The 26,676-nt window shown below is 49.4% G+C and overlaps 1 protein-coding gene across 4 annotated transcripts in view; it reads left to right on the top strand.

Moving 5' to 3' along the window:
- Nucleotides 1-26,676, top strand: part of GSE1 (Gse1 coiled-coil protein) — a 212,642-nt gene that overhangs the window by 161,413 nt on the left and 24,553 nt on the right. For all 4 annotated transcript variants that reach the window (XM_087729495.1, XM_087729498.1, XM_087729496.1 and 1 more), the window contains 3 exons: nucleotides 14,168-14,367; nucleotides 24,131-24,318; nucleotides 25,223-25,420. In XM_087729495.1, the coding sequence (XP_087585621.1) occupies nucleotides 14,168-14,367; nucleotides 24,131-24,318; nucleotides 25,223-25,420 (586 nt within the window). The remainder of the gene's footprint in view (nucleotides 1-14,167; nucleotides 14,368-24,130; nucleotides 24,319-25,222; nucleotides 25,421-26,676) is intronic.

The following is a 26,676-nucleotide window of genomic DNA, read 5'->3' as shown; positions in this document are numbered from 1 at the left end:
GTCCATGTGTTCCTTCATCTCCTCCTCGGATCCCTCCATGGGTGGAGATTCCCAAAGGGATAAGCAAGAGCCTGTGGGAGGGGGTCATGGGGAGGGGGTCATGGGGACCCCAGCAAGAGCCTGGGGGAGGGGGTCATAGAGCCAAGGTGGCACAGTGGTTAAAGTGCAGTACTGCAGCCACTTCAGCTGACTGCTAGCTGCAGTTCGGCGGTTCAAATCTCACCGGCTCAAGGTTGACTCAGCCTTCCATCCTTCCGAGGTGGGTAAAATGAGGACCCGGATTGTTGGGGGCGATACGCTGACTCTGTAAACCGCTTAGAGAGGGCTGAAAGCCCTATGAAGCGGTATATAAGTCTAACTATTGGACCTCCAGAGTCGGCCTCTTGCACCTCTGGAGACAGAGAGGGATAGAAACGCCGTGTCCTTCTAGAAGGACATCTGGTGCTCCTGTGTCTAATTCTGGAAGGAGGAAATTGCTAGTTCAGGATTCACCGCCGTTGCCAGCAGTGGGGACGGTTTTGCAGAGCAAGCCTGGGTGGTTTCTCCAGCCCCATCCCTGGTGGAACCAGCGAAGGTCTCCTCCTGGCATTCCTCTCCTCGCCCGTTGCTCCTTCCTCCCCGCTCAAAACCCTTGTTTTATTTTTAGCCCTTGAATTCTCTTCTCTCCCCCCCCGCCGCTTGATGGGCTAATGCCTTTCCTCAGCGTTCTGTCTCGAGGGGGCAGTTTAAAAATTCAATTCAGACGGAGCAATCCAAATGCCATATCGTTTGTTGTACCCCCGGAGAAAGTCTGGAGTGAGCCGAGGAGGAGAATCTGTCCTTTCCCCCTGCAAATATAGGTCTCGTTGCCGCTGCTATGCTCCAGTGGAATTTTATTTTTCCTAAGGCTCCTAAATCTGTTCTTTCACCATCCAAAGCTCTTCCGCTAAATAGCAAAGTCGGCGGCTGCTGGGTGCCGGGATGGTGAAATGCACATCTGAATATTTTGCTCTTTAATGGGCTGTTTAACAGGGGGGCCCCCGGTTGAAGGCAGGAGCCAGCAGGAAGAGATGGGGATGGAAGTCAGCGGAGCAGCAGAGAGAAGGTTGCTAGGGGGGGAAACAAAAGGAGGAGGAGGAGGAGCAGGGGAGGAGGAAGGGAAAGAGGAGGAGTGGGAGGAAGAGGAAGGGAGAAAGGAGAAAGAGGGGAGGAAGAGGAGAAGGAGGAGGAGGAGGAAGGGAGAAAGGAGGGGAGGAGGAAGAAAAAGAGGAGGAAGAGGAAGGGAGGAAGAGGAGGAGGGGGAAGGAGGAAGAGGAGAAGGAAGGAAGAAGGTGGGGGGAGGAAGAGGAAGAAGAGAAAGAGGAAGAGAGGAAGAGGAAGAAGAGAAAGAGGAAGAGAGGAAGGGAAGGGAAGAGGAGGAAGGAGAAATAATTGACTGTAATCTAGATAGGAGAGAAATGGAAAAGGAAAACGAGAAAAAGAATAGTTTAATTTAAGAAAAAGGTGAACAAGGAGGAGGAGGAGGAGGAGCAGGGGAGGAGGAAGGGAAAGAGAAGGAGTGGGAGGAAGAGGAAGGGAGAAAGGAGAAAGAGAAAGAGGGGAGGAAGAGGAGAAGGAGGAGGAAGAGGAAGGGAGAAAGGAGGGGAGGAGGAAGAAAAAGAGGAGGAAGAAGGGAGGAAGAGGAGGAGGGGGAAGGAGGAAGAGGAGGAGGAAGGAAGAAGGTGGGGGAGGAAGAGGAAGAAGAGAAAGAGGAAGAGAGGAAGGGAAGGAAAGAGGAGGAAGAAGAAATAATTGACTGTAATCTAGATAGGAGAGAAAGGGAAAGGGAAAAGGAGAAAAAGAATAGTTTAATCTAAGAAAAAGGTGAACGAGGAGGAGGAGGAGGAGGAGGAGGAGGAGGAGGAGGAGTTGTTGTTGTTGTTTAATCTAGTCCAGGCCACAGAGCCCAATCCTGGTTCCTCTTTCTGTTGAAATCTTCAATTGCTTTGATCTTTGAAAGCCAAGCTGCCCACTTCCTCGTGAGGAGGAGATGCCAAGCGGCCACCACCTTAGAGGAGGATAGATAGAGACCTGCCCTGCCCAGCAGTCGTGACAGATGCTCCCCGAGACCCCGTGTTCAAAGGCCCCCTTGCTACCCAAGTTCTGTTCTCTCTGGAGGCAGCGGCCTTGAGCGATGGGTCTTTGGCATGGAGGGTCCATGACCTTCTTGCCGAGCAGCTGTTCCTTTGCAAACAAAATCAAGGGGGAGGGGGGGAGCCCAGCTTCGGTCTGATGGCAAATGTCCACATTCCCTTTAAGACCCGTTAGGCTTCCTGAAGGTAAAAGGACGGGCTTCCTTTCCCCTTCCTGGTGTGCAGATAATGAGTTGAGCAGAAGAACCGAGATGCGTCCTTCAAACCTTGGGCAGCTCCACTATCCGGGTTCCCAAGGTTAACAGAAAGGAAACCCCACCATGGGCAGACACCTATGGAAGGATGGGGTGGATCAAGGGCATCTTTGCTCTTTCTAAAAGTTGGGGAGGCCAGGAAATGTCACCTGCCTCGGCTGCATTGTTTTTGAGAGCAAAAAGCCCTGTACGGGCCAGCTGCAGCCAGAAGACTTCTTCTCCTTAAGACCCAGGAGTCAACAGATGGCTTTCCCAGCGGGAGAAGGATGGAATGAAATTGCTCTTCCTGGCGCTGTAAAAAAAAAACAACCCACAGCTTGCAGTTGCCAGCTCAAGGACACCTTGAAGTGGGGAGGCGGGGAGACTCCTGACCCCCATCAGGAATTCCTCGCCACCCCGTCCGCCTTTTCCTCAGCATCTCAGAGGCTGTTTTGGCACCTGAGGTTCCACAGTGGCAGCTCTGTTATTCCACCCCGTCTGCTCCTTTCAGAGCCGTCTTTCTTCACACAGAGGCTTCCTTGCGCCGTGCAATTATCTAAATGGGTGTTGAGAGTCAGTGAAGAATGGCTGGAATGCGGCCCTGGGTGCTTCCTTGCAGGTGAGCCAATCTGGGCTCCTTCAGGAAGAGCCAAAGGCAGCCTTCCCAGAGCTGAAGGAACAACCTGGAGGCTTTTGAGGATTCAACGCAGCTCGGGAAGAGCAGGAGAGCTGTGGGGGGGTCACTCCCAACTTTGCAAGTGTAGTGGTCAAAAAAAAAAAAGGAATTTATTTTTCCCCCTATGGAAGCAACTTCTCTTGGTGCCTGCTCTGCTCTAGAGATTCACCCCATATTCTTAGCTTGGGGCTCAGAGCGATTCTGAATCACAGACTCACAGAGTTGGAAGGGACCTTGGAGGTCTTGTAGTCTAACCCCCCCCCCCCCTGTTCAGGCAGAAGACCCTGTACCATTCCAGACAAATGTCCAGTCATTCTTGAAAACCTCCAATGTTGGAACACCTACGACTTCTGGAGGCAACTTCTGTTCCACTGGTTAATTGTTCTCATTGTTAGGAAATTTCTCCTTAGTTCTAAGTTGCTTCTCTCCTTGATTAGTTTCCACCCATTGCTTCTTGCCTTGCCCTCAGGTGCCTTGGAGAATAGCTTGACTCCCTCTTCTTTGTGGCAGCCCTTTAGATATTGGAAGACTGTTATCATGTCTCCCCTAGTCTTTCTTTTCGTTAAACTAGACATACCCAATTCCTGCAACCGTTCTTCATATGTTTCAGCCTCCAGTCCCCTAATCCTCTTTCTTGCTCTTCTCTGCACTCTTTCTAGAAGTTTCCACATCTTCTTAAAGACTTCCAGTGTTGAGGCATTCACAACTTCTGGAGGCAAGTTGTTCCATGGATCAATTGTTCTAATAGTTCTAAGTTGCTTCTCTCCTTGATTAGTTTCCACCCATTGCTTCTTGTCTTGCCTTCAGGTGCTTTGGAGAATAGTTTGACTCCCTCTTCTTTGTGGCAGCCCCTGAGATATTGGAAGACTGCTATCATGTCTCCCCTGGTCCTTCTTTTCGTTAAACTAGACATCCCCAGTTCCTGCAACCGTTCTTCATATGTTTTAGCCTCCAGTCCCCTAATCCTCTTTCTTGCTCTTCTCTGCACTCCCTCTAGAGTCTCAACATCTTTTTTTTTAATATTATGGTGACCAAACCTCACTTGGAAAGGGAATAAAACGGCACACTGTCCACGTTCTGATGCCTCCCACCCTTCGTGGCAGTTTTGCCTCTCCCGGAATTGAGGTTGTAGGCAAGGCAAGTTGTAAAGCAGCTGAGCATTTGCAAGCTCTCCGCCAAAGGAAGGCTAAAGCGGGCCGAGCTAATCAGACACTTAAATGCTCCGAGCGGAGGAAAAGAGGCTTGATAGAGGCAGAAAATGTATTATTGTGGTGGAAATTACCGGTTCTTTCTTCGGAGAGTGTTAATCATCGGAGTACGGCCTCCCTCCTTTCTCTCTTCTCCCTAAAGGGGAAATCAATTTGCGAAATGCTATAGATTAGGAGATGCTTCACCTCTCCTTCTCTCATCTTTCCGTTTCCCTCCCCAATTTTCCCCACGGTGGTTTCCCCGGTCCCCATTCTCCCTTCCCTCTCCCGCTGTCGAACTGCTTAGCCCCATCAAAAGCCACATTAGAGGATCTGGACATTGATTTCCCCTTCGCAAGCTATATACAAATCTCTACCCCAGCAAGATTTGGTTGGAAATGAAAAACAGGAGGGAAAAAAACACAACCTGGCAGAAAGCTTTTCTTCTTTGTTGATTTGGATGTAATGGCGGTATGATTTGATGGCTGGGAAATAAAAGGAAGAAGGAAGAATCTCTCTTTTTTTTGGCTTTGAGGCTACTCTGCCTCTCCGGATTCTGGCGAGGGATCAATCGAAAGGGGGGGGGGATTTTTAATGCAAGATCAGGAATAGTGGGAGGCAGGAAAGGAAAGGTAGAAAGAGTGGAATTGGAAGAGAATTGATGGAAAGGCTCTTTGTTGCGTGTTTGGTGTGCAGTATCTCAAGCCAGGTTAAATGTCTTCGTGAAAGTCAGATCCAGAAGCTGCGTTCTCAGCTGCTAATCGAGGAATAAATAACCTGATGAATTGAAGAGAGAGTTTGGGATGGGTGGATCCCATTTGGCTGGTATTTGTGTGTGTGTATGTGTGTGTGTGTGTGTGTGGGCTCCCTAGTTTCTCTGCAACTTTCTCCGTTGCATTAAATGGACAATTAGAATCCAGGGAAGTGAATTCCTGTATCTGCAGCATGGGGAGATTAGCAATAGCAATAGCAGTAGACTTATATACCGCTTCATAGGGCTTTCAGCCCTCTCTAAGCGGTTTACAGAGTCAACATATCGCCCCCAACAACAATCCGGGTCCTCATTTTACCCACCTCGGAAGGATGGAAGGCTGAGTCAACCTTGAGCCGGTGAGATTTGAACAGCCGAACTGCAGAACTAGCAGTCAGCTGAAGTAGCCTGCAGTGCTGCATTTTAACCACTGCGCCACCTCGGCTCCTAAATTAAATAAGCATTAAATGCAAACTGGGTTGAAAAATCCCAGGTTGAAAGCAAAAAACGGGCGTTGAAAAAAAAAGCCTATTTTTTAATTTGGATCAGAGGAAGCGAAAGAGGGGGGGTGGGAGGCATGCAGACCCTCCAAAAACCTTTCTAAAAAGAGGAGGGGGAAACCAGAATTGGAGTTGTCCTGGTTTTGGGGGTTTTTTTTGGCCGGGGGGGGGAGAACAGGGAAACAAGGCGACACTTGTGAGATGCACGCACTGTCGGCACACGCATGATCTGTTCTTTAAGCTGTGGCTCGTAGCTCTGGTAAGGAGAGCGTAGTATAGGATTTGTGTGTTTCCATATCCCAGCCTTCTCCTCCTCCTCCTCCTTTTGTGCTGGTAGCATCCCCGGTTGTGGGGACAGGAGGTTCCGCACTCTGGTTTCGCTGTTGCAGGGGAGGCGAGCCACTTGTGTTCAATCTCCACCCTCGTGACTTGCCCGAGCGAGGAATTCTTGTTGTGTCCAACCAGTCTCTGTGCGAGTGTGAAGGCCAGGCACTTAGAGGGAACGAGAGTCCGTGTCTAACCCCAAGGTAAAGGACACGTTTTCCAGAGTGGATCTCTGCCAGGGACAGTTTGTTTAATTTCCTCTAATCAATGGTTCCCTCGTCTTCTACAATATCTATCTTTCCCCAGACGCTGCTCTGAAAAAGGAACCCAAAGCAATAAAACAGCCGCTGGAAAGGGCTGGCGATCGAATTATTTAAAAGTGCATCAGCACAAAACCCCAAAAGTCAACAGAAAGAATGAAACCGATCGTTAAAAAAACCTGGGCACAATTAAAAGGGATTCAAATCCCATCTCAGAATAAGGGAGGAGTCGGTTGGGTAGATTTCCACAGGGGAGCAGAAGGTCCGTTTCGTTTCTTCATCAGAGAACCCACCACCCCAAAGGCTGAGCCTTCCGTACGATTGAGAGGAACCTCAACGGTTGACCAGTGGGACTTCTGGATCTCAGCAGCTGGAAAACCAAAGGCCAGAGGTCTGTGGAGATTCTCAGTCCTCCAGGTCAGGATTGTCCCAAAGGTATTTTTCCAAGAGGCAAACTTTCTGGTTTTTCTTTGAAGATGCTTTGCTTCTCTTCCAAGAAGCTTCTTCAGCTCTTGACAGGATGAGAAGCAAAGGAAAACCAGAAAGGCCAGGTGCCTCTTGGGAAAAGCCCCTTTGGGACAAATAGCAATAGCAATAGCAGTTAGACTTATATACTGCTTCCTAGGGCTTTCAGCCCTCTCTAAGCGGTTTACAGAGTCAGCTTATCTCCCCCACAATCTGGGTCCTCATTTTACCCACCTCGGAAGGATGGAAGGCTGAGTCAACCCTGAGCTGGTGAGATTTGAACTGCTGAACTAGCAGTCAGCCAAAGTGGCCTGCAGTACTGCACTCTACCCACTGCGCCACCTTGGCCAGAGGAAATACAAAGAGTGATAAGCAAACTTTAGAATCCTCCGGGATCCAAAGAAAGGGGCCAGAGAAAACACAGGAGGCAGAGCATAAAATCAGATTCCAAAAAAAAAAAATTCTGCTTGCATTTTATCTTAAAGTGCAGAAGGTTTTGGACCGGGGTTTTTTGGAAAAGAAATCCCTCTGATTTCTTTCTTTTTTATATAATGGTTTCATTAAACATGACAATGTACAAGGATAAAAACGCATACAAACTAAAAAAAGAAAAGAAAAAAAGTGCAGAAAAGAAGAAAAATAGAAAAACGTAGTAAAAAAGAAAAAAAGAAATATATAAAGAAATGACTTCGCCCTTCATCTCAGCAAGAATAAACGATTTTAGTAATGTCTCACCTTCTTTTAAAATATAACATGTTTTCCCATAGCTCATCTCTTATCTATAAACAAATCCTTAAGTCCAGTCTGCAAAAGTTCATCAAGGATTAATTATTTGACCTTCCTTCCTTCCTTCCTTCCTTCCTTCCTTCCTTCCTTCCTCCCTCCATCCCTCCCTCCCTCCCTTTCTTTCTCCTCCTTTCTTTCCTTCCTTCCTTCGATCCTTCCTTCTTCTCTTCCCCTTCCTTCCCTCCTTCCCTTTTTTTCTCCCTCTCCTTTCTTTCCTTCCTTCCTTCCTTCCTTCCTTCCTTCCTTCCTCCCTCCCTCCCTCCATCCCTCCCTCCCTCCCTTTCTTTCTCCTCCTTTCTTTCCTTCCTTCCTTCGATCCTTCCTTCTTCTCTTCCTCTTCCCTCCCTCCTTCCCTTTCTTTCTCCCTCTCCTTTCTTTCCTTCTTTCCTTCCATTCTTCCTTCCTTCTTCTCTTCCCCTTCCTTCTTCCTCCCTCCCTTTATTTCTCCCTCTCCTTTCTTTCCTCCCTTCCTTCTTCTCCTTCTTTCCTTCCTTCCCCTTCATCTTTTAAAAAAACTTTTTATAAGATCATTTTATTTTATTTTTAAAAAAAGAAGATTGGCAGAGAAAAGATTTGATGCTGCCTCCGTGCGATTTTATCCCGCGCGGTTGGGAGAAGATCAGGAAGATCTGGAGAACCTCCGGGAGCCCAGCTGAGCCCAGAAAGGCCACCCTCTCGCCTTCAGACAGGGACATGGTGTCTCTTGCTCAGCAGGAAACACAAGCTGGCCTGTTGCGGGGGGAGGGGGGGGCAGGCGACAACTGGAGGGCCGCACCGCTGGGGGCCTGGAAGGGCCTCGCCTTCTCCTTGCAAATCCATTCCCTTTCATCTCCAAAGAGAAGCCAGCAGAGCGTCATAAGCAGCCGAGAGAGAGAGGACGGTGGTGCGTTGGTGCGTCTGGTTAGCATGGGGGCCTTTCGGAAACAGGAAGCTGCTTAGCATATTTATTGATATCAAATGGATGTTAATTGAGTTCTGGGAACTCGGAGAGTTCAAAGGGGCTTTGTGTGTGTTTCTGTAGAGGTTTTTTGGGGGGGGAGGGAATGTGTCGACACTATTGGTCCCTCCGAATACGACAGTGGGACAATATTCACAGTTGGGTAGACTCTAGAAAGCGGAAATAAGTTGAGCCCAATATTTCCGCTGCTGAGCAAGGCCATTGCTAAGCGAGCGTTGTTCCATTTTATGACTGCAGTCGCCAAATAAGCCCCTTGTTTTGTGAATGTGACTTCCCCGCTGAGTTCGCTTATTAGAAGGTCACAAAAGGAGATTGTAAAACCCCCTGGAGACTAACCATCATAAATCTGATTCAGATTCAGATTCAGATTCAGATTTAGTTTATTTGTATGCCGCTCTTCTCCGAGGCCCATTTTTGGCCTCCTGGACATCCGAACTGGTGCGAACCGGTTGAATCCCATCCCTGGCCCCGTCTCTTCTTAAAAACCTCCAGTGATGAAGCACCTAAAACTTCTGACACCTTCCATAATGGGAAGAAAGGTTTGTATCCCCTTTCCCTATGAGTTGTAAGCCGCCCTGAGTCCCCCCAGGGAAAAGGGCGGCCTATAAATAAACTTTTCCAATTCCAATTTCCAATTCCAATTCTATGGTCCATCCAAAAACAAGCTGACTGGAGCTCTCTCGTGGACCATGTTTTGAAGGCCACTATGAACAATTACGAGGCCACCCAATTCAACCGTCTTGGTCCAGGGCTGGCAGAAAAGAGTCTGGAGATACAAGATGGCCTCTTCTTCTTCTTCTTCTTCTTCTTCTTCTTCTTCTTCTTCTTCTTCTTCTTCTTCTTCTTCTTCTTCTTCTTCTTCTTCTTCTTCTTCTTCTCCTCCTCCTCCTCCTCCTCCTCCTCCTCCTCCTCCTCCTCCTCCTCCTCCTCCTCCTCCTCCTCCTCCTCCTCCTCCTCCTCCTCCTCCTCTTTTGCCCCATGGGCCCAGGCCAGAGATCCATATATGGATTGACTTCTCCTGGAAGGCTGTGGAGCACTTCTGGGATCTGGAAAGACGTTCCTCCTTCAAAGGAGGGGCATTGGGGCTGTTTGCAGATGGTAAGCTCCGGCAGGTTCAGATCCACGCTGGGTCTTGTTCGCTCTCCCGCCCGCCCCCCCCCCCGCTCCCCAACTTCCCCCTCCCCGCCTGCCTGTGTGACTTCCGAGGGTCTCAGCTGTTAATTACCTTTGCCTGTCAGCCTTGCCTGCTAATCTGCTATCAGTGAATGGAAAGCAGGAGGTCAAATAACAAAGGTGACGGTGCCTCTTGTCATCTCCAAGCCCAGATTAGTTTCACTGAATAACTCCTGGCTGAATACCGCCAGTTAATTATAACGATCACAAACCCTCCCTTCCCCAAGCCACACAGTGAGAATTAAGGCTTCTGAAGTAAGACTTTAGCTTCATTAATTGCCCGCTTCTTTGTGATGGTATTGATTGATAAGGCTCTTGCGCGGTGAGTAATGGCTTCCCAGCTCAAAGGGGATTAAGGCTGCTAATTGTTGTCGGCCTCGCCTGACAAGATAGACTTCGGTGGGTGTCAAATCCATATCTGCGGCTTCCTTTGTCAAGAGCCCGCAGTGTGCTTGCTCTCCAGAAGGAAGGTAGGGTGCCAGAGCCAGGAGATAATTAATAAAGCACCGGATCCACCATGGGTAGAAGGTTGAGGGGGCCTTCCTTTGTTCTTTGGAGTCCTCCTCTCAAAGTCCTCCATATTTGGTCATCTCTTGATCCACAGAGGCTGTGGACCAAAAGGCTGAGGAACCTCTTAAGAACAAGCCAGTGGATTCCCTACCAACAAGGTGTTGGAGCAAAGAAGAGTAAAATCTGGCCCTCACCCTTCTAAATCTCCAGCATGATGTTTTTGTGAGTTAGGAGAAGCATGTAGATTTAAGGCAGAGGTGTCCAGTTCTTGGACCATTTTAAGACTTGTGGACTTCAACTCCCAGGATTCTCCAGTTGAAGTTCATGAGTCTTAAAAGTTGCATGGCTGGATGGGGATTTCTGGGAGTTGAAGTCCACAAGTCTTAAAAGTTGTTAAGGTTGGGCTTCAAGTTCTTGAGGAATTTTGATAGAGAACAATTCTAGAAAGAGCCGAGGTGGCGCAGTGGTTAGAGTGCAGTACTTCAGCTGACTGTTAGCTGCAGGTCAGCGGTTCAAATCTCACCGGCTCAGGGTTGACTCAGCCTTCCATCCTTCCGAGGTGGGTAAAATGAGGACCCGGATTGTTGTTGGGGGCAATATGCTGACTCTGTAAACCACTTAGAGAGGGCTGAAAGCTCTATGAAGTGGTATATAAGTCTAACTGCTATTGCTATTGCTATTGCTAGATTGCCCCGGCTGTTGTAACGTCACAGTGAGTAGTTCTTGAAGATAGTTTTCAACCTGGATCAAACTCTTCGCTTTTGTTCCTTACATACTTTTTGCCAGCTGGCCAGGTTGCTGAACGGGCTGCCATTTCTCTTTTGACTGCACCAGAGGCAGCAGGAGGAGCAACTTTCTCCAAACCTTGGTCAAAAGAAGGAAAGGAGATATAGCCTGACTGTCGGGTTCCGAAGGGATAATAAAACCAGCCACTGTCTTCTCCTCCTCAAAGCTGGAATCTGTGGGTTGAGAAAGTGTGTCATCCAAATGATATAACCCAGATAATACAGGGATGGAGGAAGGTAGTTTTCATCCAAACAGCCTGGGGTTGTTTTGAGCTAACTACTGTCCACTCTACAGCTGTGTTGAGTGAACATGAATGAGGGCGAAGAGAGGGGTAAGCTCTCTTCCTGCCATCGGCGGTTCTGTTTCGAGCAGGGGGACTCCAAACATGGCAACTTTAAGACTTGTGGACTTCATCTCCTGCTGACTGGGGAATTCTAGGAGTTGAAGTCCCCAAGTCTTAAAGTTGCCATGTTTGGAGACCCCCTGACTCACATCATTCACTCTCTCAATTTCAGATGTCTCACATCTGTATAAGGAAATAAAACATCTGGGTTCTGTCATTTTGTCCCAAAGGTGAGTTGGGTTCCCCCCCCCCCCCTGGAAGACGTTTCACTTCTCATCCAAGAAGCTTCTTGGATTCGTATTCCTTGCAGTCCTCTGGTCGTTAGCTCTCTTCCTGAGAGCCATTGAGGCCACTTGGAGGTTGATCTGTGCCCTCTGGGTCATCTGAATAGTGCAAATGGGCGTGGGACTGCTGAAAGGACTGTGTTGTAAACAGGAGGTCGGTGGTGTCATATCCCTCCCCCTCTGCTGAGAGAGAGGACAGTTGAGTCTTAATGTAGATGGCCTCTTTGGCCACACTTTCAAACCAGCCGTCCTCTCTGTCCAGAAGGTGGATTTTGTTGACTTCAAGAGAGTGAGCTTTGTCTTTCAAATGCAGATGGACTTCTGAATCTCGTCTCGGTGGGCTTGTTCTTCTATGTTGTGCCATGAGTTTTGAGAGCTTTGGATAACCATGACCTGGACAACTGGGAATCTCCATAGACATAAGTCATTATGCCTCCCCTCTCCCTCTCCCCCCCTCTTCTCCCCCCTCCCTACACACACTCTCTCTCCCCCCCCCCTCTCTCTCTTTTCTCCATCCATTTCTCCATCCGTCCATCTCCAGAAATGTTTTCTGGAAAGCAGGAGGACATGACTGCCTTTCCATCAACTTTGTGTAGAGGGCTGACTGTTTCTTCCTTGACCGGGTCATCTCTGGCCAACTACCACTATCTTCCCCCCAAGTGTTTCGTTTCTTGAAGATCCAGCCAGTGTTTTGCAAACTAGAACTTGGCATGTCCTGGAACTGTCCAGGGACGTTGGAGTTGAGTACAAAGGCATTCATTCTCCAGAACGTACATATGTGGGATGATGAAAGAACCGGTTTTGTGACTCATTGTCATTCCTTGCTCTGCAAGAGGATTATCTTGTTGTTAACTCTCAGTTCTCCTCTACTTCAGGGCCTCGTATCTGCACACACAGACAGAATTCTTTGAAATACGTATATTGTTTTCCTTCCAAGGGGCTTGTCCTGAAGTACCCTCAGAAATATCACAGGAGGGTCCTGGTTGGCATCCTGTTAGTATTCCTGCAACAACCCTCCTTTTCTCTATCCGTGTCCTTCTCTGTTGTAACTCCAAGATGGACGTACTTTAGATCACTGTTTCTCAACCTTGGCAACTTGAAGATGTCCGGACTTCAACTCCCAGAATTCCCCAGCCAGCATTCGCTGGCTGGGGAATTCTGGGAGTTGAAGTCCAGACATCTTCAAATTGCCAAGGTTGAGAAACACTGCTTTAGATTCATCTACTGTTTTCTACAAATCATGGTTAAGTCTTGTAGAAAGCATTTTTTTTTAAAGAAAGGATTTATTCTCTTTATGCAAAATCTCGTCTCTCTCAGTACAGTTACAGAGAGCAGATACCAACTCTAGATTGTGGTATTCTACTGGGTTGCGAAGGGAGTGGTCTAGATCCAAGTAGTATCTTCTGCTGTGGTGTCCGAGAAGCATTCCCATTCACTTCCCACCTGGCCATCTTTTCTTTCCTGGGGAAACTCGTTTTCTTTGGCCAAACGTTAAGGAATCTGAGCTGAAGGCCTGTTAAGTTTGGGCAGCAATCTGGATTCACAGTGGAAAGAAGGTTTTGGAGCTCCAGGGCATCTGTTGGCACCTTCTTTAAGGAGCTGCTGGCAGGAGCTGCTTGAGTCCTCCTGGGACACCCCTTCTGCTCAGAATCCAGATCACACAAGAGGCCCAATGACCTGGGAGCAGGAATGATTGATGCGAAATCAGTGGGAATGGAATGGAATAGAATTAGCAATAGCAATAGCAATAGCAATAGCAGTTAGACTTATATACTGCTTCTTATATGGCTCTTTTAATTAATAGCACAGCATAGCAAAGAATAGAATAGAAATCATAGCATAGCAAAGAAATACATAATAGCATAACATAGCAAAGAATAGAATAGAATAGAAATCATAGCATATCTTAGAAATAATAGCAATAGCAGTTAGACTTATATACCGCTTCATAGGGCTTTCAGCCCCTCTAAGCGGTTTACAGAGTCAGCATATTGCCCCCAACAACAATCCGGGTCCTCATTTTATCCACCTCGGAAGGATGGAAGGCTGAGTCAACCCTGAGCCGGTGAGATTTGAACAGCAGAACTGCAATAGCAATAGCAATAGCAGTTAGACTTATATAGCGCTTCATAGGGCTTTCAGCCCTCTCTAAGCGGTTTACAGAGTCAGCGTATTGCCCCCAACAACAATCCGGGTCCTCATTTTATCCACCTCGGAAGGATGGAAGGCTGAGTCAACCCTGAGCCGGTGAGATTTGAACCGCCGAACTGCAGATAACAGTCAGCTGAAGTGGCCTTCAGTACTGCACTCTAATCACTGCGCCACCTCGGCTCTTAATAGCATAGCATGGAATGGAATGGAATGGAATAGAATAGAACAGAACAGAACAGAATAGAATAGAAATATGGATAGAATGGAATGGAATGGAATAGAATACAATAGAATAGAATAGAATATAGAGTATAGAATAGGACAGAATATGACAGAATGACAGAATTGGAAGGGACCTTGGAGGTCTTCTAGTCCAACCCCCTGTTCAGGCAGGAAACCCTCTCCCATTTCAGACAAATGGCTAGGCAATCTCTTCTTGAAAATGTCCATTGTTGGAGCATCCACAACTTCTGGAGGCCAGCTGTTCCACCGGTTAATTCTTCTAACTGACACCCCACAGATTTTGATGCCTCTGAACCCATGGTCGGAAGAGGTTCTTGCAGGAGGTCAAATCTTGAGAAAGTTGAAAGCCACCAAGGGTTGAATATTGAGGAGGAACTCCATCAGGCCTTCCTACCTACTTAATGCTTTTCTTTCTCCTGGTTTTAGGGTCTTCTATAAGCAGCGAATCTTCCCCGGTTTCCTCGCCAGCCACCAACCACAGCTCCCCTGCCAGCACGCCCAAGCGAGGACCCATGGGGCCTCTCATCGTTCCCCCGGGGGGGCACAGCGTGCCGAACACCCCCCCTGTGGTAACCATTGCACCCACCAAAACTGTGAACGGCGTCTGGAGAAGTGAAGGGCGGCAGGTAAGGCTCCTCCGTTTGGCTTTCTTTGTGTTCGGAAGAGGGAAGGGAATACGTGGGGGAAGAAAGGATGAGGAAGACTCCGGAGAAGGAAAACTGATATAGCAATAGCAATAGCAATAGCAGTTAGACTTATATACCGCTTCATAGGGCTTTCAGCCCTCTCTAAGCAGTTTACAGAGTCAGCATATTGCCCCCAACAACAATCCGGGTCCTCATTTCACCCACCTCGGAAGGATGGAAGGCTGAGTCAACCCTGAGCCGGTGAGATTTGAACCGCCGAACTGCAGAACTGCAGTCAGCTGAAGTAGCCTGCAGTGCTGCATTTAACCACTGCGCCACCACTGTGCCATATCCCAAGATAGGGCTGAGAAGCCATAATAGCAATAACACATATACCTATATGCCACTTCACGGGGCTTTGCAGCCCTCTCTTAGCGGTTTTAAAGTCAGCCTATTGCCCCCCAATAATCTGGGTCCTCACTTTACCAACCTTGGAAGGATGGAAGGCTGAGTCCACCTTGAGCCGGTCAGGATCGAACTCCTGGCAGTGGGCAGAATCAGCCTGCAAAACTGCATTCTAACTATTGTGCCATGAAGGAAGGAAGAACTTCGACCGTGGGGCCTTTCTTCTGGAACTCGGCTGATTTCATCACTCTCCCCTCCTGGGCTTCCATCTGTCTCGGCTCACGCTTCTTCATCATCTTCTTCTTCTTCCCCTCCGACCGCAGCTATTGAAGTGCGGAGCGGATATTGAAGTGCGGAGGAGCGGAGGCGCACTCAGAACAAAGGCTTCCCGTTTCTCCCATCCACAAAGCTTTATTGATTGTCTCGGAGAGCCAAGCCAGCCCATTGAACAGCTGGCAGAGCGTGGCTCAACCTGATGCCCTCTTAATGCGTTTGGGTTAACCGCACTGGGCCAACTAGAGAGGCTGAGCATTGGGTAGTGACACATCTGGAGGGACGGCAGCTTGCGGAAGCCTAATTCAAGGCAACGTAGCACATCGTTGTTTTTATGACAGAGGTTCCCAGCTGGCAGAACACAACACCAACCTAACCTGTGTTTTGGACTAAGCAACAAGTGGAGCATAATAGCTTTCCCTCATCCGTGCAGACACACACACACACACACACACACACACACACACACACACACACACACACACACACACACCCTGTCCTCTGAGGCTCCTTCCCAGATCGGGCCAGACTGTCTGGCTATGTTTGCTGCTTGCAATTTTATTTTCTTCCCTCTTGCTCTCTTGCAGACAGTGGCAGGGAGCTGAAGCATCCACTAATTAAGAATCATTGTTGGTGGTTATCCTTCCCTTGTATTTTACCCGGTTTTCCCAGCGGGATCACAGCTCTTGGAAATACTAATTAAACCACAAAGAGAGGAGGGGAGGGGAGGGGAAGAGGGAGCCGTCTCCCCAGCGCTTGCGAGAGAGAGAGAGAGAGAGAGAGAGAGAGAGAGAGAGAGAGAGAGAGAGAGAGAGAGAGAGAGAGAGATACAGATGATGCCCCAGCAGAGAAACAAACACGCACAAAATACACACGCACTCACACACTCACACACACACACCAAAAGAGAGAGAGCTTTGATCTCGTTTGAAATGAAAAGGTAGCGTTCTCAGTCCTGAGTTGCAAATTAAAAAAAAAAAGGTGTGGGGAGCAGCGGATGAATGAAATGCGGCGTCCTGAGTGAAACACACCGGGATGGATATTTAAATATGCGGAGTCCTTTTTCGTGGCAACAGGGAATTATCGGTTGACCTTCAGAGGCCCCCTTTGGTCATCCGGGGGCCCTGGGTGGCTTGGCCGTGCGCTCCTGTCTCTTGCAACCTTCCTTTCATGGTGCTTTTTTCCAATTTTTGCAACCCGATTCCGTCTTTCCAGTCCTAGGCCGCAGTGAGATAGCGTTCTCGTCTGGCCACCATCGCTCCCAGCATTTTGGCGAGCCTGAGCCTCTCTCCTCCCCCCTCGTTGGCCCTTCCTTCCTCTTCCCCTGCCAAAACCCATCGCTTCAGGAAGCCCTCTGCCCCTGGAATGGGCCGTCACCCTCCAGAGGAGGCGATAATTTATCTGCTCCAACAATTTGGAGCTAACGAAGCCCTAATGCCACCAGGGAGCGCTCTGCGGAGGAGAGAGAGCGCGGGAGCTGACTCAACGGATGATGCCAGCCATCCATCCTCATAGAAAGCTTTGATGGAAGCCGTTGCGTTTCGTTCTTTCTCGGGGAGGCTGGGGGTGGGAGAGGGGGGTGGGAGAGGGACAGCACCTGGTCAAAGGAGAAGTGGGAGGGGGCCGGCAAAGGCTCCTGAAAGGCTCAAATCAGTGGCCGGTGCCCATCCATTAGAGGCGAGAGATCAAACCGTCTCTTGAACGGCTGTGTGGAATGAAGAATGGTCCATTTCAGAGCTAATAGGGCATGCCTCGTGGCCTCGCTGGCAGAGATTGCACAGGGAGAGTGACTGATGGTGCTCCTGGTCCTGGCCCCACCCCGCTCCTCCTCCTCGCCATCTTCTCGCCCGGTGGAGGCGCGTCTCAATCAGCAGCAGAGACACAGCAGGGAAGTCTTCTTGTTCCTTTCTTTGGAGCTGATCTGGCGCCTTCTCTCCTCACCCAGCCCAGCCCAGGTCCTTCTCCAAGGGCATCAAATGGCTTCTTGGCCTCCTGGAGCCCTAATGCCTCTTCTCCCCTAGGACAGCTGGTCTTCTTCGCTAGTAATTTTCCAGGATCCCCACAAGACGTTTCTCTCTACTGCAGTGGTGGGTTTCAAAAAAATGTTGGAACCTCTTCTGTAGGCGTGTCCTGCTTTCCGGGTCCACTGGTGGAACCTCTTCTAACCGGTTCGGTAGATTTGACGAACCGGTTCTACCGAATAGGTGCGAACTGGTAGGAACCCACCTCTGCTCTACTGGAAGGAAAGGTGTGATGGGAAAAGAGCTCAGAATTTTGCTCACGGAGGGATTATCCCAATTGAATAAAACAAGGGAGCAGAAAACAAAGTTGGAAGGAATCCTAGAAGCGATCTAGTCAGATGAGGTCCATGTGTGTTTGAAGACTGACAGGAAGGGAGAACCAATCACTTCAAGAAGTAGCCTGTGTCGTTGACTTGTATCTCATATCATCTGCAAGTTCCTTCTGACATCTAGCCTGAATCTACTTCCTTGTCATTCTAACCCACTGCTTCTGTTGTAACCCTGCTCCCTGTACTGTGGGAGAGTCTTTCAGGTTATTTGATAAATTCTGTCTCATCCTCCCCTCTAGTCTTCTCTTCCGGAGTCTACATAGGCCCAGATCCTTAAGACGTTCCTCGTGGTTTCCAGGGTTCACCGACCAAAGGGCGAACGACAAAACCGCGCCCGACTAAACCGCGGTGACAAAACCGCGTGTTCTAAAGCGCTCCGACGAATGAGCGCTGAATTGCACCGACAGAAGCGCGGCGACAGAAGCGCGCTGTAAAACTAAACCTAACTCTAAACCTAACCCTAAACGTAACGCTAACCCTAACCCTAAATGTAACGTTAACCCTAACCCTAAACCTAACCCTTACCTTAAGTTAAATCGGCTTTCTGTCGACGCGCTGTTGTAAAGCGCCCTTCTGTCTCAGCGCTGTTGTCGGTACGTTGATGACGTCGCGGTTTTAGCGACGCGGTTTAGTTGGGTGCGGATTTGTCGTTCGCCCATTTGTCATGTCACGGGTTTCCAGAACTTTCATCCTCTTGGTAGCACTTCTGCAGACTTTCTCCACTTGGCCATTGTCCTACTGAGGCTGTGATGCCCAAAACTAGACACCTACCAGGACATATTAGAGTGGATCAATGTCCGGACACCATGTCTTCATTAAAATAGTGTTTGTCTTTTAGCAGCTGTGTCACACTGCTGACTTGGATTTAACCTGAGGTCACAAGGAGACCCAAATCCTTTCCCCAGGCTCTGTTGTCAAGCCAACGATTCCATCTTATTCTTGGATCTTTCATTTTTGGTATCCACAACTCGACATTAACCGGGGTAAAAGTCCATCCTTTCCATCTCTGCCCGTTGTTCCTGCCTCTCTAGACCTTTTCGAGTCATCTTCCTCTCTTCTAAAGTATGATTCATTCCTCCCGGCTTTGTGTCTTCTGCAGATTTGACAAATGCCCCCTCAAGTCCCTCGTCATGTCACTGATAAGAATGGTGACCGGCAGAAGATCCCCCCCTGGCCCTCCACTTGATCCTGTCTTCCAAGCCAACGTGGACCCATTAATGAGCTCCAGTCATTCAACCATCCTTGTCCATCCCGTAGGCCGTTTTTAATCATGATATAGTGAGGAACATCTGTTGACAGGCGGTTGAAGGCTTCGCTTTAAGGTCCAGGCACGCTGTATCTACAACATTGCACAATCTACTAAGCTAGTTACTCCATCGAAGATGAAGTAGGTTGGTCGGCTGGCCCTGTTTCTCGAAAGGAGTTTGGGTTGGGTTTTGCTAATAAGAGCTCCCACCTTTTAGAAATGGACTCTTGTAGAATTAGGTTCCATTGCGATCTGGCACCGCTGATGATTTCTACCCTGAATTTGGTGTTGTTTCGTTCTGTGCCGCCAATGAAATGCTTGACTAACCTGTTTATTTTATGGCCACCATCAAAGAGCTTGTAGATTGGTATTTGCTGTGCTGTAGCAGTCTCCTCGGGGCATCGGTGTCTTCCCAGAATGATTAATGGCCCCCGGGAACAAAGCTGCTAGTAAATCTTCAAGGCAAGAGAAAACACAGTTCCTCCCCCTTCCCTTCTCCCCGTGCCTTCCTCATTACAGCCCAGCCTGGCAGAAGAGGGTCGTACGGCAGATGGTGGCACACACTTGCCACCCCCAACGTGGTGATGCTGTGCCCAGAATACAGAATCACAGAGTTGAAAGGAACCTTGGAGGTCTTCTAGTCCAACCCCACTGCTCAGGCAGGAACCACTATAGACAAATGGCTGCCCAGTCTCCTTCTTGAAGACCTCCCGTGTTGGAACATTCACAACTTCTGGAGGCAGGTGGTTCCACCGATTAATTGGACTTCAACTCCCAGAGTTCCTCACCCAGTGAAGCTATTCTCCAAAGCACCTGAGGGTAGGACAAGAAGCAACAGATGGGAACTAATCAAGGAGAGAAGCAACTTGGAACTCAGGAGAAACTTCCTGACAGTGAGAAGAATTAACCAGTGGAACAGAAGTTGCCTCCAGAAGCTGTGGGTGCTCCATCACTGGAGGTTTTTAAGTAGAGAGTGGACAGTCATCTGTCTTTAATGGCACAAGGTCTCCTCCTTGAGCAGGAAGGTGGATTAGAACAGTGGTCTCCAACCTTGGGAACTTTAAGACCTGTGGACTTCAACTCCCAGAAATCCCCATCCAGCCATGCAACTTTTAAGACTCATGAACTTCAACTGGAGAATCCTGGGAGTTGCAGTCCAGAAGTCTTAAAATGGCCCAAGATCTGGACACCCCTGCCCTAAATCTACATGCTTCTCCTAACCCACAAAAACATCATGGTAGAGATTTAGAAGGGTGGAGTTGAAGTCCACAGGTCTTAAAGTTGCCAAGGTTGGAGACCACTGCTTTAGAGAAGAGGTGTGGCCCTCTTCATTGTGGCAGCCCCTTAGATATTGGAACACTGCTATCATGTCCTTCTTTTCATTCAACTGGACATAACCCAATTCCTACAACCGTTCTTTGTAGGTTTTAGCCCCCAGTCCCTTAATCCTCCTCTTCCTAGCTCTTCTTCGCACTCTTGTCTATAGAGTCTCAACATCTTTTTTGCATCGTTGTGGCCAAAACTGGATCCGGTATTCCAAATGTGACCTTACTAAGGCATTAACACTTCGCGCAAACTTGTCTATCCCTCTGTTGATGCCGCCTTGGCATTTTTGGCAGCTGCAACACACGTCTGGCTCCTATTTAAGCGGCTGCACAGGCAAATCGAGCTCTCGACAAACTCGACGAGATCCCTCTGCTTCGGTGTCTGCAATCGCAGATGGCGTTTCCCTCTGATCTGTTCCCATCCTCTGCTGGAGAATGTGCAGTGCGCTCCCATTTTTTTGGGACGTCCCTTCTCCAACATGCTCCGAGGCCTTTCGCCTCTCCTGCTGCCCTCGACTCCAATGCCTGGTCCATCCGGCCTCCCAGGGAAGGTCAGGATTTGTCCGTCGGCTGGTTGCGGGAGAGGACCGGGTGTGTGGCGCCCCAGGCGGGCGCTGTGTTCTGAGAAGGAACAGCTGTTCCTCCTCATTAACAATTCCAATCGGGGCCCATCGCTATGAATTAATTATGGCCCATGGATCTTCGGAGGAGATTTGCAAGTCTTGAGGAGTTCTCGGCGGCTTGGAGGATGCTTGTCGTATTCATATTTCATAAACACACCTGGAACGGTCTCCCGTGGTACCTGCTGGCTGCAAGTGGATCCCAGCTAGGTCACATTTTCTAAGGTGACACCCAAGCAGGGAATTCATCTTTGGAAGAGCATTTTTAATGCAAAATAGAAGCCTTTCTTCCAGGTTACGAAATTGTTGGAAAAGAATATTATAAAGAAGAGGGACTCAACCTAAAGACAGGTTAAGAAGCAACGGATGGAAGCTAATCAAGGAGAGGAACTAACTAAGGAGCTGAGGTGGCGCAGTGGTTACGGTGCAGCACTGCAAGCCACTTCAGCTGACTGTTATCTGCAGTTCAGCGGTTCAAATCTCACCGGCTCAGGGTTGACTCAGCCTTCCATCCTTCCGAGGTGGGTGAAATGAGGACCCGGATTGTTGGGGGCAATATGCTGACTCTGTAAACCGCTTAGAGAGGGCTGAAAGCCCTATGAAGCGGTATATAAGTCTAACTGCTATTGCTAACCTAGAGCTAAGGAGGAATTTCTTGACTGTTAGAACAATCAATCAGTGGAATGAACTTGCCTCCAGGAAGTTGTGAATGCTCCAACACTGGAAGTTTTTAAGAAGATGTTGGATAACCATTTGTCTGGTGTAGGGTTTCCTGCCTAGGTAGGGGGTTGGACTAGAAGACCTCCAAGGTCCCTTCCATCTCTGTTATTCTATTCTAATCAAAGAGAGAGGCAACCTGGAATTGAAGAGAAACTTCTTAACGGTGAGGACAATTAACCAGTGGAAGAGAAGTCCTCCGGACGTTGTTGGTGCTGCCATACTGGAGGATTTTAAGAAGAGATTGGATGGACGCTTGTCTGAAATGGAACAGGGTCTCCTGCTTGAGCAGGGGGTTGGACTAGAGGACCTCCAAGTTCCTTTCCAGTTCTGTGATTCTGTTAAAAGTCCAAATGCAAACCCAGGTCTGGCTCGTTTTCCTTTTGTGGAGAGAGAACATGGGGGATTTTCTGATCGTGTCTCAGTGCCATCAGTAGCTTGAACCAAACCGAACATTTCTGTGATCCAATCCCTCAAAACAACAGTTCCCCGCCTGGAGGTGCCCCATCTGCTTCCATTCCAGCTGAGTTGCTTTCCAAATTCAGACTAGAATAACATCTGCCCCTTCCTCTCTCCGAAGGCTGCCAAAGTAGACATTAGCTCCTATTCAGGGAATACCAACTGCTAAACCCTGAATATTGGCAAGCAAGGAATTAGCTGAGAATCCGTAACAAAATCCCCCTTCCAAAAGCTGTTTAAATACATCGCCGTTCAGCGTGTAGAACAAGGTGGGAGGAATCGGAGAGCGAAGAAAGAGAAGGGATGCCGTGAATTCTACAGATTCCAGATTTCATCTCTGCCCAACTGGTGGAAGGTTGCTAAACCATCTGGATGGATCGTCTTAAACTGCACATATGTTCTGCCTATGTAGCACCTCTTATGGAAAGAATTGACCCTGGAGAGGAGGAGCCAATGTTGCGACGGTATGGTCACACGGTCTCAATGCTCTGAGAACGTGTGAACATCCACCGTGGGGTTGAGTGGTCCAAGCTTGGTATTTAGATCTAAATTCTGATCTGCTTGGCCAAGAGCTAGATGCTTGCTCTTCAGTGGGACAGCAGGGTCTTCTGACCCACCGGGGTGAGGGGTTTTTTGGATGCTGAGCTGGAGATCAGGCGCCAATCCAGCATCTGTGGAGGGGGTCCAGCCAGCCCTTCCGTTCCTGAGCCGATTCCAAGCAGCCGCTAAGCAAGGAAGAGCCGCTTGGGGTCAAAACTTCTGCTAAGATCTGCTCTTTAAGCAGAACTGACTCGGCTCAGCTCTTCTGCTAGAGCTCATGGTTGGTTTTTGGGCGTCCGTGGGGGATTAGAGAAGTTAATCGGGATAAGGAGGAGTAGATTGCTGGTGTGCCTGGCGGTGTCTCACACTCCTTCCATCATGAGACGTGTTGTGGGTTAACATGTCTGAACATCCGCGGGGCCTTTGCCTGAAAGAAGCATCACTAGCATTCTCGCATCTTCTCCTCCCTCCTCCTCCTCCTCCCCGTCACGCGCAGGTGATTGCCCAGAGAACATCTGGCTGGGATTAAGCCGGGGAAGGCTGTTGGGGAGCAGAGAGAGCGCCATGGATGGCTCAAACCAGATGGTGCCGCTCTCCCTTCCCACTTTCATCGCGCCGTGGTGTCGCCAGGAGAGCTGTAATGGCAAAAGACAAGCAGATGTTTCTGCAGCTGAGGCCATGGGCTGCCCACTTCGGGGAAACGACTGGTCACACAGATCATTCTCTACCCCGGTGGCGGTGCCAGCTTCCTCCTGCCGTTACGGCTTTTGTGCACGCTCCAGAGCGAGCTGTATGCGCAGCCAAGGTCCAGGAGCAGCTGCCTTCTCAGCTGATGCTCGGCTCGCCCACAAGAACAGCTTGGCCCAAGGCCCTGTTTTTGTTCCCGGGGAGAATTGTCGCTGAACCAAATATAGGACCGCCTCTCTTAGCTGTTTGTCAGGCAACTCTGCCCCCCAGCTAGACCCCCAAAGCGTGTTAAGCCAAAGGCTGCAGGGAAATTCCCAGTTGCCGAAGGGCTAAAAGCCAGGGAAGCTTTTCGCTCTTGCATAAAGTTACTTGGAAGGTTGGCTTTTTGCAAGCTGTCTTTTGGGCAAATTGCTGTCGGATTGTCGGGGGATATTGTGCCTTTTGAAGTTTATCTGCTCATTTCTTTAAATCGGGAGTCTCCAAACTTGGCCCCTTTAAGACTTGTGGACTTCAACGCCCAGAATTCCCCAGCCAATGTGGGGAAGTTGAATCTGGGAGTTGAAGTCCACAAGTCTTAAAGTTGCATGCGTGGCTGGAGAATTCTGGGACTTGAAGTCCAGAAGTCTTAAAGTTGCATGCCTGGCTGGGGAATTCTGGGAGTTGAAGTCCACAAGAGCCGAGGTGGCGCAGTGGTTAAATGCAGCACTGCAGGCTACTTCAGCTGACTGCTAGTTCTGCAGTTCGGCTGTTCAAATCTCACCGGCTCAGGGTTGACTCAGCCTTCCATCCTTCCGAGGTGGGTGAAATGAGGACCCGGATTGTTGTTGGGGGCAATATGCTGACTCTGTCAACCGCTTAGAGAGGGCTGAAAGCCCTATGAAGTGGTATATAAGTCTAACTATTGCTATTGCTATTGTTATTGTTATTGCTATTGCTATTTAAAATTGCATGCCTGGCTGGGGAATTCTGGGAGTTGAAGTCCAGAAGTCTTAAAGTGGCCAGATTTTACTTAAAAGATTGCATAGCCACTCATGATACGCAAGGGTAATCCTGTGACCTGTGGGTGCCTTTTGCATTCTTCCTCCCTTCCTTGGGGGGGGTCTTCTCTGGACGGGGATCATTGGGCTTGTGTTCCTTTCAGCAAGAAGCTGGCTCCCGAAGCGGCGGTGGAGGCAGCAACGGCACCCGGGACCGCCTGATCGCAGAGGCTCCGTTGCCCCAGGAGAAAGGCAGCGGCCCCACGGTCCCTTCGCATTTGCTGGGGGCGCCTTATTCCTTTGCAATCCCCCCCAACTCCATTGTCCAGGATTCCCGTTTCCCGCCTCTCAAGTAAGTGATGTTGGGGCAATTCCGACCCTTCCTCCCTGGGCTCCTGAGGGGGCCTTTGACTGGGCTCCCTCTTCCTTTCCTGAGGGGGACCGTGCTTCCCGCTGGCCTGGTCTCTTTCTGGCTCACTGCATGTTGGGACATGTAAGAAGGGATCCCTAGAAGTGGGGCCTCAGTTCATGAGGGAAGTGAGCTTGGAAATGTTATGGCAGACTTCTGGAATTCATTTTCTTCTTTCTTTCTTTCTTTCTTTCTTTCTTTCTTTCTTTCTTTCTTTCTTTCTTTCTTTCTTTCTTTCTTTCTTCCTTCCTTCCTTCCTTCCTTCCTTCCTTCCTTCCTTCCTTCCTTCCTTCCTTCCTTCTTCCTTTCTTCCTTCCCTCCCTTGCTCCCTCCCTCCCTTCTTTGTTTCCTCCCTTCCTTACTTCACCCCTCCCTTCCTCATCCTTTCCCTTCCTTCCTTCCTTCCTTCCTCCCCCTTTCCCTTCCTTTCTCCTCCCTCCCTCCCTCATCCTTTCCCTTCCTCCCTCCCTCCTTCCCTTTCTCCCTCCCTCTCTCATCCTTTTCCTCTCTCCCTTCCTCCCCCTTTCCCTTCCTTTTTCCTCCCTCCCTCCCTCCCTCATCCTTTCCCTTCCTCCCTCCCCCTTTCCCTTCCTTTGTCCTCCCTCCCTCATCCTTTCATTTCCTCCTTCCCTCCCTCCCTCCCTCTCTCATCCTTTTCCTCTCTCCCTTCCTTCCTCCCCTTTCCCTTCCTTTCTCCTCCCTCCCTCCCTCCCTCATCCTTTTCCTCCCTTCCTTCCCTCCTCCCCCTTTCCCTTTCTTTCTCCTCCCTCCCTCCCTCATCCTTTCCTTTCCTCCCCTACTTTCTTACTTCCTCCCCCTTTTCCTCCCCCCTCCCTTTTCCTTCCAGCCTCCAGCGTCCCGTCCACCACGTGGTGCCTCCTAGTGCTGTCACGGAGGACTACCTGCGAAGTTTCCGGCCCTACCACACAGCCGAGGAGCTCCGCATGTCCTCCTTGCCTCCCCTCACTTTGGACCCGGCCACTGCTGCGGCTTATTACCACCCCAGCTATTTGGCTCACCACCCTTTCCCTCATCCGGCTTTCAGGTAAGAGAAGACACGTTGAGCGAGGAGGAGGAGGTTGTGCTCCTTCGGTCTTGATCTGGTCGGGCAGCTGCAGCTGGCTAAGTAGTCCGTCCTCCAGGCATGTCCTTTGGAGCCACCGCTAATGAAACCTCCTGGCCCATGGAGTGGAAGGTTCTCGGAGGACTTTCACACAGCGAAATGAAACCCAGCAGGTTGTCCCTTAAAAGAGCAGCAGGGCTCCGGATGATGGACTACTAATTTGTTCTCCTGTTGAGCAGGCTCAGCTGCTGTCCAGCTTCACCCCAGCTAGCAAGGCATGCTGTGTCCATGGAGATCTGAAGGATCTTGGAAACAAATGCTTTGAAGGGCCTCCGAGAAAGCTGAGAACTTGCCTCCAGCTTTTCTCCGTGTGAATGAGTCCCGCGCGTGTTGGAGTCTGCGGGCGGACTTGGCTTTAGAGGACGTGAGAATGTAGGTGGATGTTACGGCCTTCCTTGAGATCATCTGAGAAGGTCCCTGAAGGACCCTCATCTAGTGAGCTTGGCTCAGTGGTGACCAAGGACTGCATCTTCTCAGTGGGGTGGCTGGAAAGTCCTTTTTGGAGTCTCACATCCCATACCCACCCTGTCAGATTTTGAATAATAGATAATAAAGGTTTCAATCTAGGTCAATCATTGGGACCGGAAAGTTAGTCTTCCGAGCTTTCCAATTCATCCTTGGGGAATCTCTCTAGTTGTGGGAACCTCTCCCTAGCAGACAAATTCTGCTAGAGAGAAGTTTCCCAAGGATGGGCTGCAGCACGAGTCCAATAGCAATAGCAATAGCAGTTAGACTTATATACCGCTTCATAGGGCTTATAGCAATAGCAATAGCAGTTAGACTTACATACCACTTCTTATATGGCTCTTTTAATTAATAGCACAGCACAGCATAGCAAAGAATAGAATAGAAATCATAGCGTAGCTTAGAGATAATAGCAATAGCAATAGCAGTTAGACTTATATACCGCTTCATAGGGCTTTCAGCCCTCTCTAAGCGGTTTACAGAGTCAGCATATCGCCCCCAACAACGATCTGGCTCCTCATTTTACCCACCTCGGAAGGATGGAAGGCTGAGTCAACCCTGAGCCGGTGAGATTAGAACCTCTGAACTGCAGATAACAGTCAGCTGAAGTGGCCTGCAGTACTGCACCCTAACCACTGCACCACCTCGGTTCCAAAAATGTGGAAGATTAAACTTCTCGTCCTGGTAACCGGCCCAAATTGGATCGGCAATCC

The sequence above is a fragment of the Thamnophis sirtalis genome, unplaced genomic scaffold (assembly GCF_051295495.1).
Source record: "Thamnophis sirtalis isolate CommonGarterSnake01/CBP01778 unplaced genomic scaffold, rThaSir2_p1.2 scaffold_14, whole genome shotgun sequence".
Classification (NCBI taxonomy): Eukaryota; Metazoa; Chordata; class Lepidosauria; order Squamata; family Natricidae; genus Thamnophis; species Thamnophis sirtalis.
Note: the sequence above shows the minus strand (reverse complement) of the source record. Positions and strands in the feature narration are given on the sequence as shown.